Consider the following 14,997-nt stretch of genomic DNA (forward strand, 5'->3'; position numbering starts at 1 on the left):
GAACTCAACAGAACTTACTTTGCTTCAAACTTTGGGTTTTGATTGTACTTTTTTTGTTTGTGTCTGTGCTTACAGACACCAGTGATTGGTCGACGTTACGATCTGCTTCAGGGATCTCCAGGTCATGATGGGAAAAGCAGGACCACGGCAATAACCCGCAGCACCTCCTCTACCTCTTCTGCATCCAGTTCTAGCAACATCCTCGTGCCTGTTAGCTGGAAGAGACCTCAGTCTTCACAGGTATGCACTAATTTCCAGTGTACCTCATAATGACATTCATTGTGGCTACATCATCAGTGTTCACATTGTTCAAAGGAATAAAAACTGTAGTTGTGACAGCACAAACTAGACCAACTATTATACTCCAGCTATTTAATTTCCACACCCACTTTGTATATTCATATGCCAGTTTCACAATTTTTCTTCCAAGTCTGTATTCAACAATACTTTGTTCAGGAATGCATATGACACTGTAGTTTGAAAATATAACATGACACTAAAATACCCTTGGCCATATGAGCAATGTGTTCTTTATAATTTGCAGTTGTGTAATTAATTATTAAGATCCTGTTGTCTTACGTACAATTTGTACATGTTCAATAAAGGCCCTCAATCAATCAATCAATCAAAAACAATACTTGGGTGATTCTTTAACTACAGGCACTATTGGCTTTGTAAATGTAATTTCCACCACACCATTGCCTTACAATATAAAGCACCTTGGGGCAACTGTTTGTTGTGATTTGGCGCTATATACATGTGCTCTGATGTCACTGTTTATCTCCATAGAAACTACCCAAACAATCTTTCATACAAACTGTTTAAAGGGACATTACAGTGTTGTGGTGGAAATTATGGCAATAGTGTGGGACAACTACATTTTGTTTAAAAAAATCACAACAGTTGTATGACATTGAATACCCCAATTATGTTTTGATTATTTTACTGATATTTTATTCAGAGATATTTTAAAACATTAGAAAAAATGTTTCTTTACCATTCATTTTTATCATTGAAGATCAAAAGTCTGGGTGTGGGACAAGCACAAAATGGCAATATTTGCATATAATGATGCTGAAAAAAGGTGAAAAAGTCATCATAGACTACTAGAACAAATTTCTTAACACACTTTCTGTTGGGAAAGTGTAGTGACACGGACTCACAACAGGGGGTGCAAATGATTGGACAATGAAAGAGTCGAATATGAACACTTTACTGTTGTGAAAGAGCACAACAAAAACACAGAGGATTACAGAATTTGAGCAAACAGTCAATCCACAAAGGTGACGTGTGGGCAGGCTCGAGGATAGAAGACGTCTGTCCTGAGAAGAACCGGAACCACACGATTTCCTCCGCCACCGAACCTGGAGAATACTGGAGCCGCCAAGTTCCGAGTCCCCAGGTGGCCACCGTCTCCGAGTGTCGGATCTGGTACTGCTGGCGAGGAGCAAAAACAGTCATATGTGGGTGCATGCACACCCAGTAACAACAATGGTGGGAATTCCACCTCCACCTCTAACACACACTCTTGCAGCTCCTGTCTAACCACTTATCTGGTTGGGGTGTGAAGTGAAGCCGTCGCTGATCACACCAAACGCCAATCTCTCAGATAGGGAACACCACAGGAAAGCGGCTGCAAAAAGAGTTCAGACTAAGACACAGTTAAGGCTGAGAATATTACCTTCACAGGTAGATGATATCTCGGCAACGAGGTGGAGATGACGTCCGGTTTTTATGGGGTGGAATGATGAAGTGTAGATGGATGACAGCTGTCATGAGATAATGAGTGACAGCTGTCACCCCCGGCTGTGTCCGTGGCGGCAGCGCCCTCTCGTGCCTGAAGCCCTCACTTCAGGCAGGGCGCCCTCTGGTGGTGGGCCAGCAGTACCTCCTCTTCTGGCGGCCCACACAACAGGACCCCCCCCCCCCCCCCCTCAACTGGCGCCCGACCAGGCTTGTCTGGGTGACGGCGGTAGAAATCGGCCAGGAGGGCCGGGTCCAGGATGAAGCTCCTCTTTACCCAGGAGCGTTCTTCAGGTCCATACCCCTCCCAGTCCACCAAATACTGGAACCCCCAGCCCATTCGATGGACATCCAGGAGCCGGCGCACTGTCCAAGCCGGCTCCCCGTCGATGATCCGGGCAGGAGGCGGTGCCGGACCGGGAGCACAGAGGGGTGAGGTGAGGTGTGGTTTAATCCGGGAGACATGAAAAACAGGGTGGATCCGCAGTGAAGCCGGGAGTTGGAGCTTCACTGCAGCAGGACTGAGGATTTTGATGATCTTGAAGGGTCCAATGAATCTGTCCATAAGTTTGGGTGAGTCCACATGCAGGGGAATGTCCTTAGTAGATAACCACACCTCCTGCCTGGGCTGGTATGCAGGGGCCGGGGACCGCCGGCGGTCTGCATGTGTCTTAGCCCTTGTCCGGGCCTTCAATAAGGCAGAACGGGCGGTGCGCCACACCCGACGGCACCTCCGCAGGTGGGCCTGGACCGAGGGCACACCGACCTCTCCCTCCACCACGGGAAACAATGGGGGCTGGTACGCCAGACACACCTCAAACGGGGAGAGGCCGGTGGCAGAAGACACCTGACTGTTGTGTGCATACTCGATCCAGGCCAGATGGTTATCCAGGCCGTCGGGTGCGCTGATGTCACACAGCGGAGGGTCTGTTCCAACTCTTGGTTGGCCCGTTCTGCCTGTCCGTTCGTCTGTGGGTTGTACCCGGATGAGAGGCTCACAGTGGCCCCCAGTTCCCTGCAGAAACTCCTCCAGACTTGAGAGGAAAACTGGGGACCACGATCCGAGACTATATCAGCTGGTATCCCATGCAGACGAACGACATGGTGGACAAGGAGGTCAGCAGTCTCCTGGGCCGTTGGGAGCTTCGGGAGGGCCACGAAGTGGGCCGCCTTGGAGAACCGGTCCACTATCGTCAGGATGGTAGTCATGCCCTGGGATGGCGGGAGGCCCGTGACGAAATCCAGGCAGATATGGGACCAGGGGGGATGAGGCACCGTGAGCGGCTGGAGAAGTCCTTGGGTCGTCTTATGGTCTGCCTTGCCCCTGGCACAGGTGGTGCAGGCCTGGATATACTCCCTGACATTGGCTTCCATAGACGCCCACCAGAAGCGCTGCCAGACAACTGCCACGGTCCTTCGCACCCCTGGATGACAGGAGAGCTTGGATCTGTGACAGAAATCCAAGACTGCAGCTCTGGCCTCTGGTGGGACGTACAGACGATTTTTTGGTCCAGTTCCAGGGTCCGGGTTCCGTGCCAGGGCCTCCCGGACGGTCTTCTCCATGTCCCAGGTGAGGGTGGCCATGATAGTGGACTCCGGAATGATGGGCTCCGGTGGATCCGACAGCTCAGTTTTGACTTCGTCTTCGTGTACCCGGGACAAGGCATCTGATCTTTGGTTCTTGGTCCCGGGGTGATAGGTGATCCGGAAGTCAAAAGGCCCGAAGAACAGTGACCAGCGGGCTTGCCTGGGGTTCAGCCGCTTGGCGGTCCTGATATACTCCAGGTTCCAATGGTCAGTGAAATCCGTGAACGGCACAGACGCTCCCTCCAACAGGTGTCTCCACTCCTCAAGAGCCTCTTTCACCGCAAGGAGTTCTCGGTTGGTGACGTCATAGTTCCGTTCAGCCAGGGTCAACCTGCGAGAAAAGTAGGCACACGGGTGAAGAACCTTATCGGTCTTTCTGCTCTGGGATAGCATGGCTCCTATCCCTGAGTCAGAGGCGTCCACTTCAACCACAAACTAGCGGCCAGGGTCGGGCTGCACCAGAACTGGTGCAGTCGAGAACCGTCATTTCAACTCCCTAAACGCTGCTTCGCACCGATCTGACCAGGTGAAGGGAACTTTAGTGGAGGTCAGGGCTGTCAGGGGGCTAACTACCTGACTGTAGCCCTTAATGAACCTCCTGTAGAAATTTGCAAAGCCGAGGAACTGTTGCAGCTTCCTACGGCTTGTTGGTTGGGGCCAATCTCTCACCGCCGCAACCTTGGCCGGATCAGGGGCGACGGAGTTGGAGGAGATGAAACCCCAGGAAGGACAAAGAGGTGCAGTGAAACTCACACTTCTCGCCCTTCACAAACAGCCGGTTCTCCAACAACCGCTGCAGGACCTGACGTACATGCTGGACATGAGTCTCAGGATCCGGAGAAAAGATGAGTATATCGTCCAGGTATACGAAGACGAATCGGTGCAGGAAGTCCCGCAAGACGTCATTAACCAAAGCTTGGAACGTCGTGGGGGCGTTAGTGAGGCCGAACGGCATGACCAGGTACTCAAAATGACCTAATGGGGTGTTAAATGCCGTCTTCCACTCGTCTCCCTTCCGGATCCGAACCAGGTGGTATGCATTTCTAAGATCCAACTTGGTGAAGATTTTGGCTCCATGCAGGGGCGTCAACACTGAATCTAACAGGGGCAACGGGTATCGATTGCGAACCGTAATCTCATTCAGCCCCCTGTAATCAATGCATGGACGGAGTCCGCCGTCTTTCTTGCCCACAAAAAAGAAACCTGCACCCATCGGGGAGGTGGAATTCCGGATCAGCCCGGCAGCTAATGAGTCCCGGATGTAGGTCTCCATTCGCGCTCAGGTCGTGAGAGATTGTACAGCCTGCTGGACGGAAACTCAACGCCCGGAATCAAATCAATGGCACAATCATACGGATGGTGCGGGGAAGGGTGAGCGCCAGATCCTTGCTGAAGACGTCAGCAAGATCGTGGTACTCAACCGGCACTGCCGTCAGATTGGGAGGGACTTTGACCTCCTCCTTAGCCTGTAAACCGGGAGGAACCGAGGATCCTAAACACACCCGATGGCAGGTTTCGCTCCACTGAATCAATCCGGGGATTGTGTTTCAACATCCAAGGGAAGCCCAAAATCATGCGGGAGGTAGAAGGAGTCACAAAAAACTCGATCTCCTCCCGATGATTTCCAGACACCACCAGAGTTACTGGTTGTGTCTTGTGTGTGATTAAAGGGAGACGGGTGCCATCTAGTGCCCGCACCTGCAATGGTGAAGGGAGCACCACCAGAGGGAGCCCTACCTCCCTAGCCCATCTGCTGTCTAGCAGATTCCCTTCTGACCCCGTGTCCACCAGTGCTAGGGCTTGAAAGGTTAAATCCCCGCTCAGGATTGTAACTGGGAGTCGTGTGGAAATATGTGTATGCCCCACGTGAATGTCTTGGCCCACCCTAAGCCCAGTTTCTAGGGGCGGGCATTGGTGTTTAACCGCTTGGGGCAGTCTCTCTGCAGATGCTCACTCGAGCCGCAGACAAAGCACTCCCCGCGGGCCAGCCTCCTCTGTCTGTTAGGTGGTCTAAATGTGGCCCTGCTCGTGTCCATAGCTTCGTCAGCAGGGGGAGCTGTAGCCACATGGAGCGTTGAGGCTGTGGAGCGTGGGGAGGGCGGAACCTTTTCGGACCCGGAAGGGAGAGGGACGGCGCATGCCCGGCCACGTCCTTCGTCTCGCTCTTGACGACGCTCCTCTAACCGATTGTCTAACCGTATAACGAGATCAATAAGCCCATCTAGATCCCGCGGTTCTTCCTTGGCTACCAGGTGCTCCTTCAGGACCGACAACAGTCCGTTTATGAAGGCGGCGCGGAGCGCAACGTTATTCCAGCCGGACCTCGCAGCCGCGATGCGGAAGTCGACTGCATATTTGGCTGCGCTCCGGCGCCCCTGTCTCATAGACAGCAGCACAGTTGAAGCAGTCTCTCCTCTATTAGGGTGATCAAAAACCGTTTTGAACTCCCTCACAAACCCAGTATAAGTGGTAAGGAGCTGTGAATTTTGCTCCCAAAGTGCTGTAGCCGAAGCGCGTGCCTCACCACGAAGCAAGTTAATAACATAAGCCACCTTACTGGCGTCAGACGCGTACATGACGGGACGTTGTGCAAAGACGAGCGAACACTGCATAAGAAAGTCCGCGCATGTATCCACACAACCTCCGTACGGCTCTGGGGGACTTATGCTTCAGGGGATGGTGGGGGGGGTCGTTGAACGACCAGTGGAACGTCTATATTCTGCACCGGGTCAGCAGGAGGAGGAGCTGCAGCAGTGCCCTGAGCACGCGCTTCCACCTGCGCGGTGAGAGCCTCCATCCTGCGGTTAAGGATGACGTTTTGCTCGGTCATCAAATCCAACCGAGCGGTAAAGGCGGTGAGGATTTGCTGCAACTCACCAATCACGCCTCCTGCAGATGCCTGTGTACCCTGCTCTTCCATTGGTTGTCCAACAGATGGTTGACGCCCCTCGGGATCCATGATGCTGGCCGAGATATCCTGTTGGGAAAGTGTAGTGACACGTACCCACAACAGGGGGCGCAAATGATCGGACAATGAAAGAGTCGAATATGAACACTTTACTGTTGTGAAAGAGCACAACAAAAACACAGAGGATTACAGAATTTGAGCAAACAGTCAATCCACAAAGGTGACGTGTGGGCAGGCTCGAGGATAGAAGACGTCTGTCCTGAGAAGAACCGGAACCACACGATTTCCTCCGCCACCGAACCTGGAGAATACTGGAGCCGCCAAGTTCCGAGTCCCCAGGTGGCCACCGTCTCCGAGTGTCGGATCTGGTACTGCTGGTGAGGAGCAAAAACAGTCATATGTGGGTGCGTGCACACCCAGTAATAACAATGGTGGGAATTCCACCTCCACCTCTAACACACACTCGTGCAGCTCCTGTCTAACCACTTATCTGGTTGGGGTGTGAAGCGAAGCCGTCGCTGATCACACCAAACGCCAATCTCTCAGATAGGGAACACCACAGGAAAGCGGCTGCAAAAAGAGTTCAGACTAAGACACAGTTAAGGCTGAGAATATTACCTTCACAGTTAGATGATATCTCGGCAACGAGGTGGAGATGACGTCTGGTTTTTATGGAGTGGAATGATGAAGTGTAGATGGATGACAGCTGTCATGAGATAATGAGTGACAGCTGTCACCCCCGGCTGTGTCCGTGGCGGCAGCGCCCTCTCGTGCCTGAAGCCCTCACTTCAGGCAGGGCGCCCTCTGGTGGTGGGCCAGCAGTACCTCCTCTTCTGCGGCCCACACAACACTTTCATTGTAAAGATAACTATAAAAGTGTGAAATTTCCCCTTTTTTTCTGTTTTTCATACAATATGATCAAAGGACATAATAAGTGCCTGTAGTCTAAGAATCACCCACTTACGTTTTAACAGTGCCTGCAGGAGACTTTGCAAGTGCATGTACATGAGTTTTTGACAAGAACAGAAGTTGTGCAAGTCAAGAAATATTTGTAGATCACCTTCTCTGCATTTGCTGGTATTAATGAGACAAATTTAACTCCATAGGAAGTTAGCTTTGAGTTAGCGGAAGTTAGCGTGCATGGAAATGCCGCAAAATGGCTTGTAAATAACTCCAGAGGTGTTATCAGGTTAATAAAACAGCATTTCCTGTTTTAGAAGCGTTTATTTCTCGCAAGCTTTTGCATAGTATATGACAAAAAGGATATATTTACACACAAACGAAATACAGTTTTTTATCTAGCTACCAGCCTGTGATATCACCATGCTAACATTCGCAAAATGTCTTATAAATAAGTTCAGAGGTGTTATTAGGTTCCAAAAACTGCATTTTTGTTTTTAGAAGTGTTTATTTCTCGCTTGTTTTTACATAATATATTGTTATTTCAATTACAGGATGTTGTGTGAAATGCATGTTAATGTCATGTCACACTACTTTTTGCTGACTACTGTGCCAATGGTGTAGGGATAGACAGTGCAGCATGTGCCATCGCACTGGAGCCCGGAATACACAGACATACCGTGAATTTGTTTGGATTCGCTTACTTTATCACAGTGAATCGCACTTTTACACACGCTGTGCATACTGCACATGATACACCATGCATGTTACACAGCTGATTCATTACCTTATAGCCTTGAAGCAAACCTATCTCTGTCATGGTTTCCCAATTGATGAAATAGTTCAGCGCAATATATTCCAAAATAGTGTATTGTTTAATGATTAATAGACTAAATTTACAGTACAATAAAGATGCTATGCAGTGATGAATGCTGTGTAAACTAACGCTGCCTCCATGTCAATCAATGACATTCTCAAGGTCAGGCATTACCTCAGCACCCACTGGTGGCCATCTTTGGTCGGTGAAAACATGGTCAAACTCAGTACAAATGCATGTAATTTGGGCACTTTTCAGATGGGTCAGACTCGTGAATAAAATCAATGTAAAGTACAAAGGTTTATTTCAGTTCAGCTTGGTGTATACAGTGGGGTAAAAAAGTATTTAGTCAGTCCCTGATTGTGCAAGTTCTCCTAATGAGAAAGATAAGAGAGGTCTGTAATTTTCATCATAGGTACACCTCAACTATGAGAGACAAAATGAGAAAAAAAAATCCAGGAAATCACATTGTAGGATTTTTAAAGAATTTATTTGTAAATTATGGTGGAAAATAAGTATTTGGTCAATAGCAAAAGTTCAGCTCAATACTTTCTGACATAATCTTTGTTGGCAATGACAGAGGCCAAACATTTCCTGTAAGTCAGGTTGGGGCACACTGTAGCTGGTATTTTGGCCCATTCCTCCATGCAGATCTCCTCTAGAGCAGTGATGTTTTGGGGCTGTCGCTGGGCAACACAGACTTTCAGCTCCCTCCACAAATTTTCTATGGGGTTGAGGTCTGGAGACTGGCTTGGCCACTCCAGGACCTCTTCCTCTTGTAGATCATCCATATTCTCTCTGGCAAACTTCAGACAGGCCTGGACACATACTGGCTTAAGCAGGGGTACACGTCTGGCACTGCAGGATTTGAGTCCCTCTCTGCGTAGTGTGTAGCCTTTGTTACTTTGGTCCCAGCTCTCTTCAGGTCATTCATCAGGTCCCTCCATGTAGTTCTGGGATTTTTGTTCACCGTTCTCATGATCATTTTGACCCCAGGGGATGACATCTTGCGTGGAGCCCCAGATCGAGGGAGTGGTTTTGTATGTCTTCCATTTTCTTACAATTGCTCTCACAGTTGATTTATTCATACCAACCTGATTGACTATTGTAGATCCACTCTTCCCAGCCTGGTGCACATCTACAATTTTCTTCCTGGTGTCCGTCGACAGCTCTTTGGTCTTGACCATGGTTGAGTTTGGAGTCTGACTGTTTGAGGCTGTGGATAGGTGTCTTTTATACATATAACGAGTTCCAACAGATGCCATTAATACAGGTAAAAGGTGGAGGACAGAAGAACTTCTTAAAGAAGTTACAGGTCTGTGAGAGCCAGAAATCTTGCTTGTTTGTGGGTGACCAAATACTTATTTTCCACCATCATTTACAAATAAATTCTTTAAAAATCCTACAATGTGATTTGAAGTGAAGTTGAAGTGTACCTATGTTGAAAATTACAGACCTCTCTTATCATTCTAAGTAGGAGAACTTGCACAGTCAGGGACAGACTAAATACTTTTTTGCCCCACTGTAAATCTCATCTTTCCAGGCGATGATAGCAGCTGGCTGATAGAAGCAAGCGAGAGACAGATTTTATCATCATCTCTTCTTGCCTTAAGGTTTATCACTTAGGGATGCTCTGTTGACTTTGTAAGAATGATGATTTTGTAGTCATTTCAGCACCATCATGAATTAGACAGCTCTTCCCCTGCTGTCTGATGTGATGATGAGGTATGTTGGCTGCAGACTGTTGTGCACATGGGATTCAGAGCTGGGGTGTTAAATCTATATTTTTGACCTCTTAAAAAATTCTAATACAATAACCCAAGTCATTTATTTGATTGTAAAATCCAACTCGCTGTTGATAAAAATCTATATAGATCTACTTGTACAGTAGTGTTCAGAATAATAGTAGTGCTATGTGACTAAAAAGATTAATCCAGGTTTTGAGTATATTTCTTATTGTTACATGGGACACAAGGTACCAGTAGATTCAGTAGATTCTCACAAATCCAACAAGACCAAGCATTCATGATATGCACACTCTTAAGGCTATGAAATTGGGCTATTAGTAAAAAAAAAAGTAGAAAAGAGGGTGTTCACAATAATAGTAGCATCTGCTGTTGATGCTACAAACTCAAAACTATTATGTTCAAACTGTTTTTTTTAGCAATCCTGTGAATCACTAAACTAGTATTTACTTGTATAACCACAGTTTTTCATGATTTCTAAGTTCTAAGAATCTACTGAATCTACTGGTACCTTGTTTCCCATGTAACAATAAGAAATATACTCAAACTTGGATTAATGTTTTTTAGTCACATAGCACTACTATAATTCTCAAGACTACTGTATATAGTGTGGGTGGGCACATGCATGTGTGTGACTGCACGCATACGCCTCATAACTAGCAACATGTGTATAGAGCAAATTAATATATCTTGCGCTGGGGCCTGTGCTGAGGTTGCTATGCCGCTGTACTGTGTACATATGTAACATGAAAGTCAATTCTGTGCATGCCTGATATTGCAGGCAAAAACCATTTGGTGCAGTGATAGTCTTTAAGGATTATTCATGAACCAGTTTTACTCCAGTATCTTGCTTCTTATGGAAATAATTGTGTTGGAGAGACACATTTCAGCCAACCCTTGCAGTTTAATAGCTCCTACTAAATATCATCCAGTTTAAATTATGCATCTGTGTAGCTTAGATACATTTCACTGGCCAATAAATTGACTCTTGACATCAAAATGGGTGTCAGGAGAGACAAAAATTGTAGGAAAAAAAACTGTAAACTGTAGTGGTGCATTCCTTATATATATATATATATATATATATATATATATATATATATATATATATATATACATATATATATATATATATGTATATATATATATATATATATATATATACATATATATATATATATATATATATATATATATACATATATATATATATATATATATATATACACGAGGTCTGTTAGAAAAGTATCCGACCTTTTTATTTTTTTCAAAAACCATATGGATTTGAATCACGTGTGATTGCATCAGCCAAGCCTGAACCTTCGTGTGCATGCGTGAGTTTTTTCACGCCTGTCGGTTGCGTCATTCGCCTGTGAGCAGGCTTTGTGTGAGCACTGGTCCACCCCTCTCGTCGTTTTCTTATTGCGAATAAAAGTCTGAACGATTTGGAGCTTTGCTGCATCAATTTTTTTCCAGAAACTGTGAGAGACCTCCAGGTGGACACCGTTCGGAAAATTAATATGGCTTTCAGGGACGATTTTATGGGAATTACACAGATTAAGGAGTGATCCAGACGGTTTAAAGACCGCCCACAACTGCTGAGAGCGCGCCGAGTGCCGATCGACAGGCTGACACCCCGCTGAAACAACCAGATCATTTCCAACGTGAAGGCTTTGTTGATCTGGGACGTCGTCTGACTTTCACAAAAAGGCAGAAGGCGTGGACATCAGCACTTTTTCGGCACATTCCACTGTTACAGGAGTTTTTTTCATGGAAAAAAACAAAGCCGTTCATTACGCGGCACAAAACCACCTCCATGTTGGTCTCACAGGACGGCTTTCAGGTGGATTTTTCAGACGGCTGTCAGTTGCTTTCAGTCGTGTGATTATCCGAGAAATTGACCATGAGCTGGACATGTCCCAACATGTCCTGTGAGGCTTCATCACGGCGTTGCTTTGCGCCATGCGGCTCCACCGCGACGCGCGGAATTCCACTCCTCTTTCCATGACAAAAACTCCTGTAACAGTGGAATGTTCTGTTCATTTCTAAACTGGACGCTGTCTTGATCCAGTATGTTGTCTGACTAGCACAGGAATTGTGAAAAGACGTGGACATCAGCACTTTTTCGGCACATTGAGACAGACGTGCGGAGGAGTTCCACGCGTCACGGTGGAGCCTCATGGCGCAAAGCAATGCCTTGATGAAGCCTCACAGGACATGTTGGGGCATGTCCAGCTCATGCTCAATTTCTCGGATAATCACACGACTGAAAAGCAACCGACAGCCGTCTGAAATCCACCTGAAAGCCGTCTTGTGAGACCAATATGGAGGTGGTTTTGTGCCACGTCATGAACGGCTTCATGGCGTGTCCCTCCGCTTTTCTTCCATGAAAAAAACTCCTGTAACAGTGGAATGTGCCGTTCATTTCTAAACTGGACGCTGTCTTGATCTGGTATGTCGTCTGACTAGCACAGGAATTGTGAAAAGACGTGGACATCAGCACTTTTTCGGCACATTGAGACAGATGTGCGGAGGAGTTCCGCGCGGAGCCGCATGGCACAAAGCAACGCCGTGATGAAGCCTCACAGGACATGTTGGGGCATATCCAGCTCATGCACAATTTCTCGGATAATCACACGACTGAAAAACATTTGACAGCCGTCTGAAATCCACCTGAAAGCCGTCCTGTGAGACCAACACGGAGGTGGTTTTGTGCCGCGTCATGAACGGCTTTGTGGCGCGTCCCTCCGCTTTTCTTTCCATGAAAAAAACTCCTGTAACAGTGGAATGTGCCGAAAAAGTGCTGATGTCCACGCCTTCTGCCTTTTTGTGAAAGTCAGACGACGTCCCGGATCAACAAAGCCTTCACCTTGGAAATGATCTGGTTGTTTCAGCGGGGTTTGAGCCTGTCAATCGGCGCTCAGAGCGCAGCGCGCTCTCAGCAGTTGTGGGCGGTCTTTAAACCGTCTGGATCACTCCTTAATCTGTGTAATCCCCATAAAATCGTCCCTGAAAGCCATATTAATTTTCCGAACGGTGTCCACCTGGAGGTCTCTCACAGTTTCTGGAAAAAAATTGATGCAGCAAAGCTCCAAATCGTTCAGACATTTATTCGCAATAAAAAAAATGACGAGAGGGGTGGACCAGTGCTCACACAAAGCCTGCTCACAGGCGAATGACGCAACCGACAGGCGTGAAAAAACTCATGCATGCGCACGAAGGTTCAAGCTTGGCTGATGCAATCACACGTGATTCAAATCCATATGGTTTTTGAAAAAAATAAAAAGGTCAGATACTTTTCTAACAGACCCTGTATATATATAGATATACACAGTGAGGAAAATAAGTATTTGAACACCCTGTGATTTTGCAAGTTCTCCCACTTACAAATCATTGAGGGGTCTGAAATTTTCATCTTAGGTGCATGTCCACTGTGAGAGACATAATCTAAAAAAAAATCTGGAAATCACAATGTACGATTTTTTAAATAATTTATTTGTATGTTACTGCTGCAAATAAGTATTTGAACCCCAACCAACCCTGCAAGAATTCTGGCTCACACAGACCTGTTAATTTTTCTTTAAGAAGCCCTCTTATTCTGCACACTTTACTTGTATTAATTGCACCTGTTTCAACTTGTTATCTGTATAAAACACACCTGTTCACACACTCAATCAATCACACTCCAACCTGTCCACCATAGCCAAGACCAAAGAGCTGTCTAAGGACACCAGGGACAAAACTGAATTCAGCTGTAATCATTATTGCTAGAAATCTTAGACAAAACGAATTTCACTTTTAATTCTTATGGCTACTGGGCTAATGCTTTATCTATTCTGTTATCTATTTATCTTTATGGTTACTGGACACCCAATAATTAATGCTTTAATCTATTCTCTTTATCTATTATCTATTACAGAATTCAGCTTCAATCATTATTGGCCAGAATTTTAGACAAAAAGAACTTTCATTTTAATTCTTATGGATACTGGGCAACCAATAATTTAATGTTTTAATCTATTCCCTTCATCTTTTTATCTATTACAGAGTTCAACTTTAATCATTATTGCCATAATTCTTAGACAAAATTCTTAGAGAAATAGAAATTTCACTTTAATTCTTTGTGGTTACTGGGCAACCAATAATTTTATGCTTTAATCTATTCTCTTTATCTATTTATCTATTACAGATTCAGCATTAATCATTATTGCTAGAAAATCCTGGACAAATCTTTTCTTTATCTATTACAGAATTTAGCTTTAATCATTATTTCTAGAAATCTAGACAAAAAGACCTTTCACTTTAATTTGTTATGGTTACTGGGCAACCAATGATTTGATGCTTTAATATATTCCGTTTATCTATTTATCTGCTAGCTTGGGTACCCAACACTGCCCAGGTTAACCTGTTTTAGACATAGGCCAAATGCCAATCATTTCAATCAAACCAACTGCCCAACATTTGTTTTTGTAATGCTGATGTCTTACAAATGTAATATTTAATGGGCTAATGTTTGTCCAGCAGACAGATAAGAGGTGGACTCCCCAAACTTCTTCCCCATCAACTTCTTAATTGTGAGTTGCGTTCCATTGCAGAGCTTAGGTGGGTCGAGATTCTGTAGGAGCATGACTGGGGCACCAACTCTGAGCACCAAGCTGTGTGGTGGGAGGCCTGCTGGTGCCAGGCTGTTAAGGAATTCATCTGGGTAGTTAACCACCTCATCTCGGTCGGGTACTGTGTCATTTGATATGTAGCTGGATGCCTGTCATGGAAGCTGGGTCAGAAGCTTAGCATTGATGTCATCCACTGCCAAGTTCTTTGAAGTGCATGCTCGCTCAGCCAGTTGTGGTTCTGGTAGTTATAGTGGAGGTTTGGAAAGACATTGGCCACCAACTCACATATGTCATGAACAGCGGGACCAAAGGGCAGCTTGACCTGGTTATCCAGAGTGTCCAGGTTTCCCAGAATAGATTAAACCGTTAATTATTAGTTGCCCAGTAACCATAAAGAATTAAAGTGAAAGTTCTTTTTGTCTAAGATTTCTAGCAATAATGATTAAAGCAGAATAATTAAAGTGAAAGTTCTTTTTGTCGAAGATTTCTTCTGGCATAATGATTAAAGCAGAATTCTGTAACAGATAAATAGATAAAGAGAATTTATTAAAGCATTAGTCCAGTACCATAAAGAATTAAAGTGAAAGTTCTTTTGTCTAAGATTTCTAGCAATAATGATTAAAGCTGAATTCTGTCCATAGATCTATAGATTATATCGAGCAGTAATGATAAAGCTAAATTTGT

The 14,997-nt window shown here is 45.7% G+C and overlaps 1 protein-coding gene across 1 annotated transcript in view; it reads left to right on the top strand.

The window, feature by feature from the left end:
* The window catches only part of frya (furry homolog a (Drosophila)), a 260,590-nt gene that overhangs the window by 207,399 nt on the left and 38,194 nt on the right, over positions 1 to 14,997 (top strand). The window contains exon 48 of the mRNA XM_034168395.1: positions 76 to 240. Within this exon, the coding sequence (XP_034024286.1) occupies positions 76 to 240 (165 nt within the window). The remainder of the gene's footprint in view (positions 1 to 75; positions 241 to 14,997) is intronic.

The sequence above is a fragment of the Thalassophryne amazonica genome, chromosome 4 (genome assembly GCF_902500255.1).
Source record: "Thalassophryne amazonica chromosome 4, fThaAma1.1, whole genome shotgun sequence".
NCBI lineage: Eukaryota > Metazoa > Chordata > Actinopteri > Batrachoidiformes > Batrachoididae > Thalassophryne > Thalassophryne amazonica.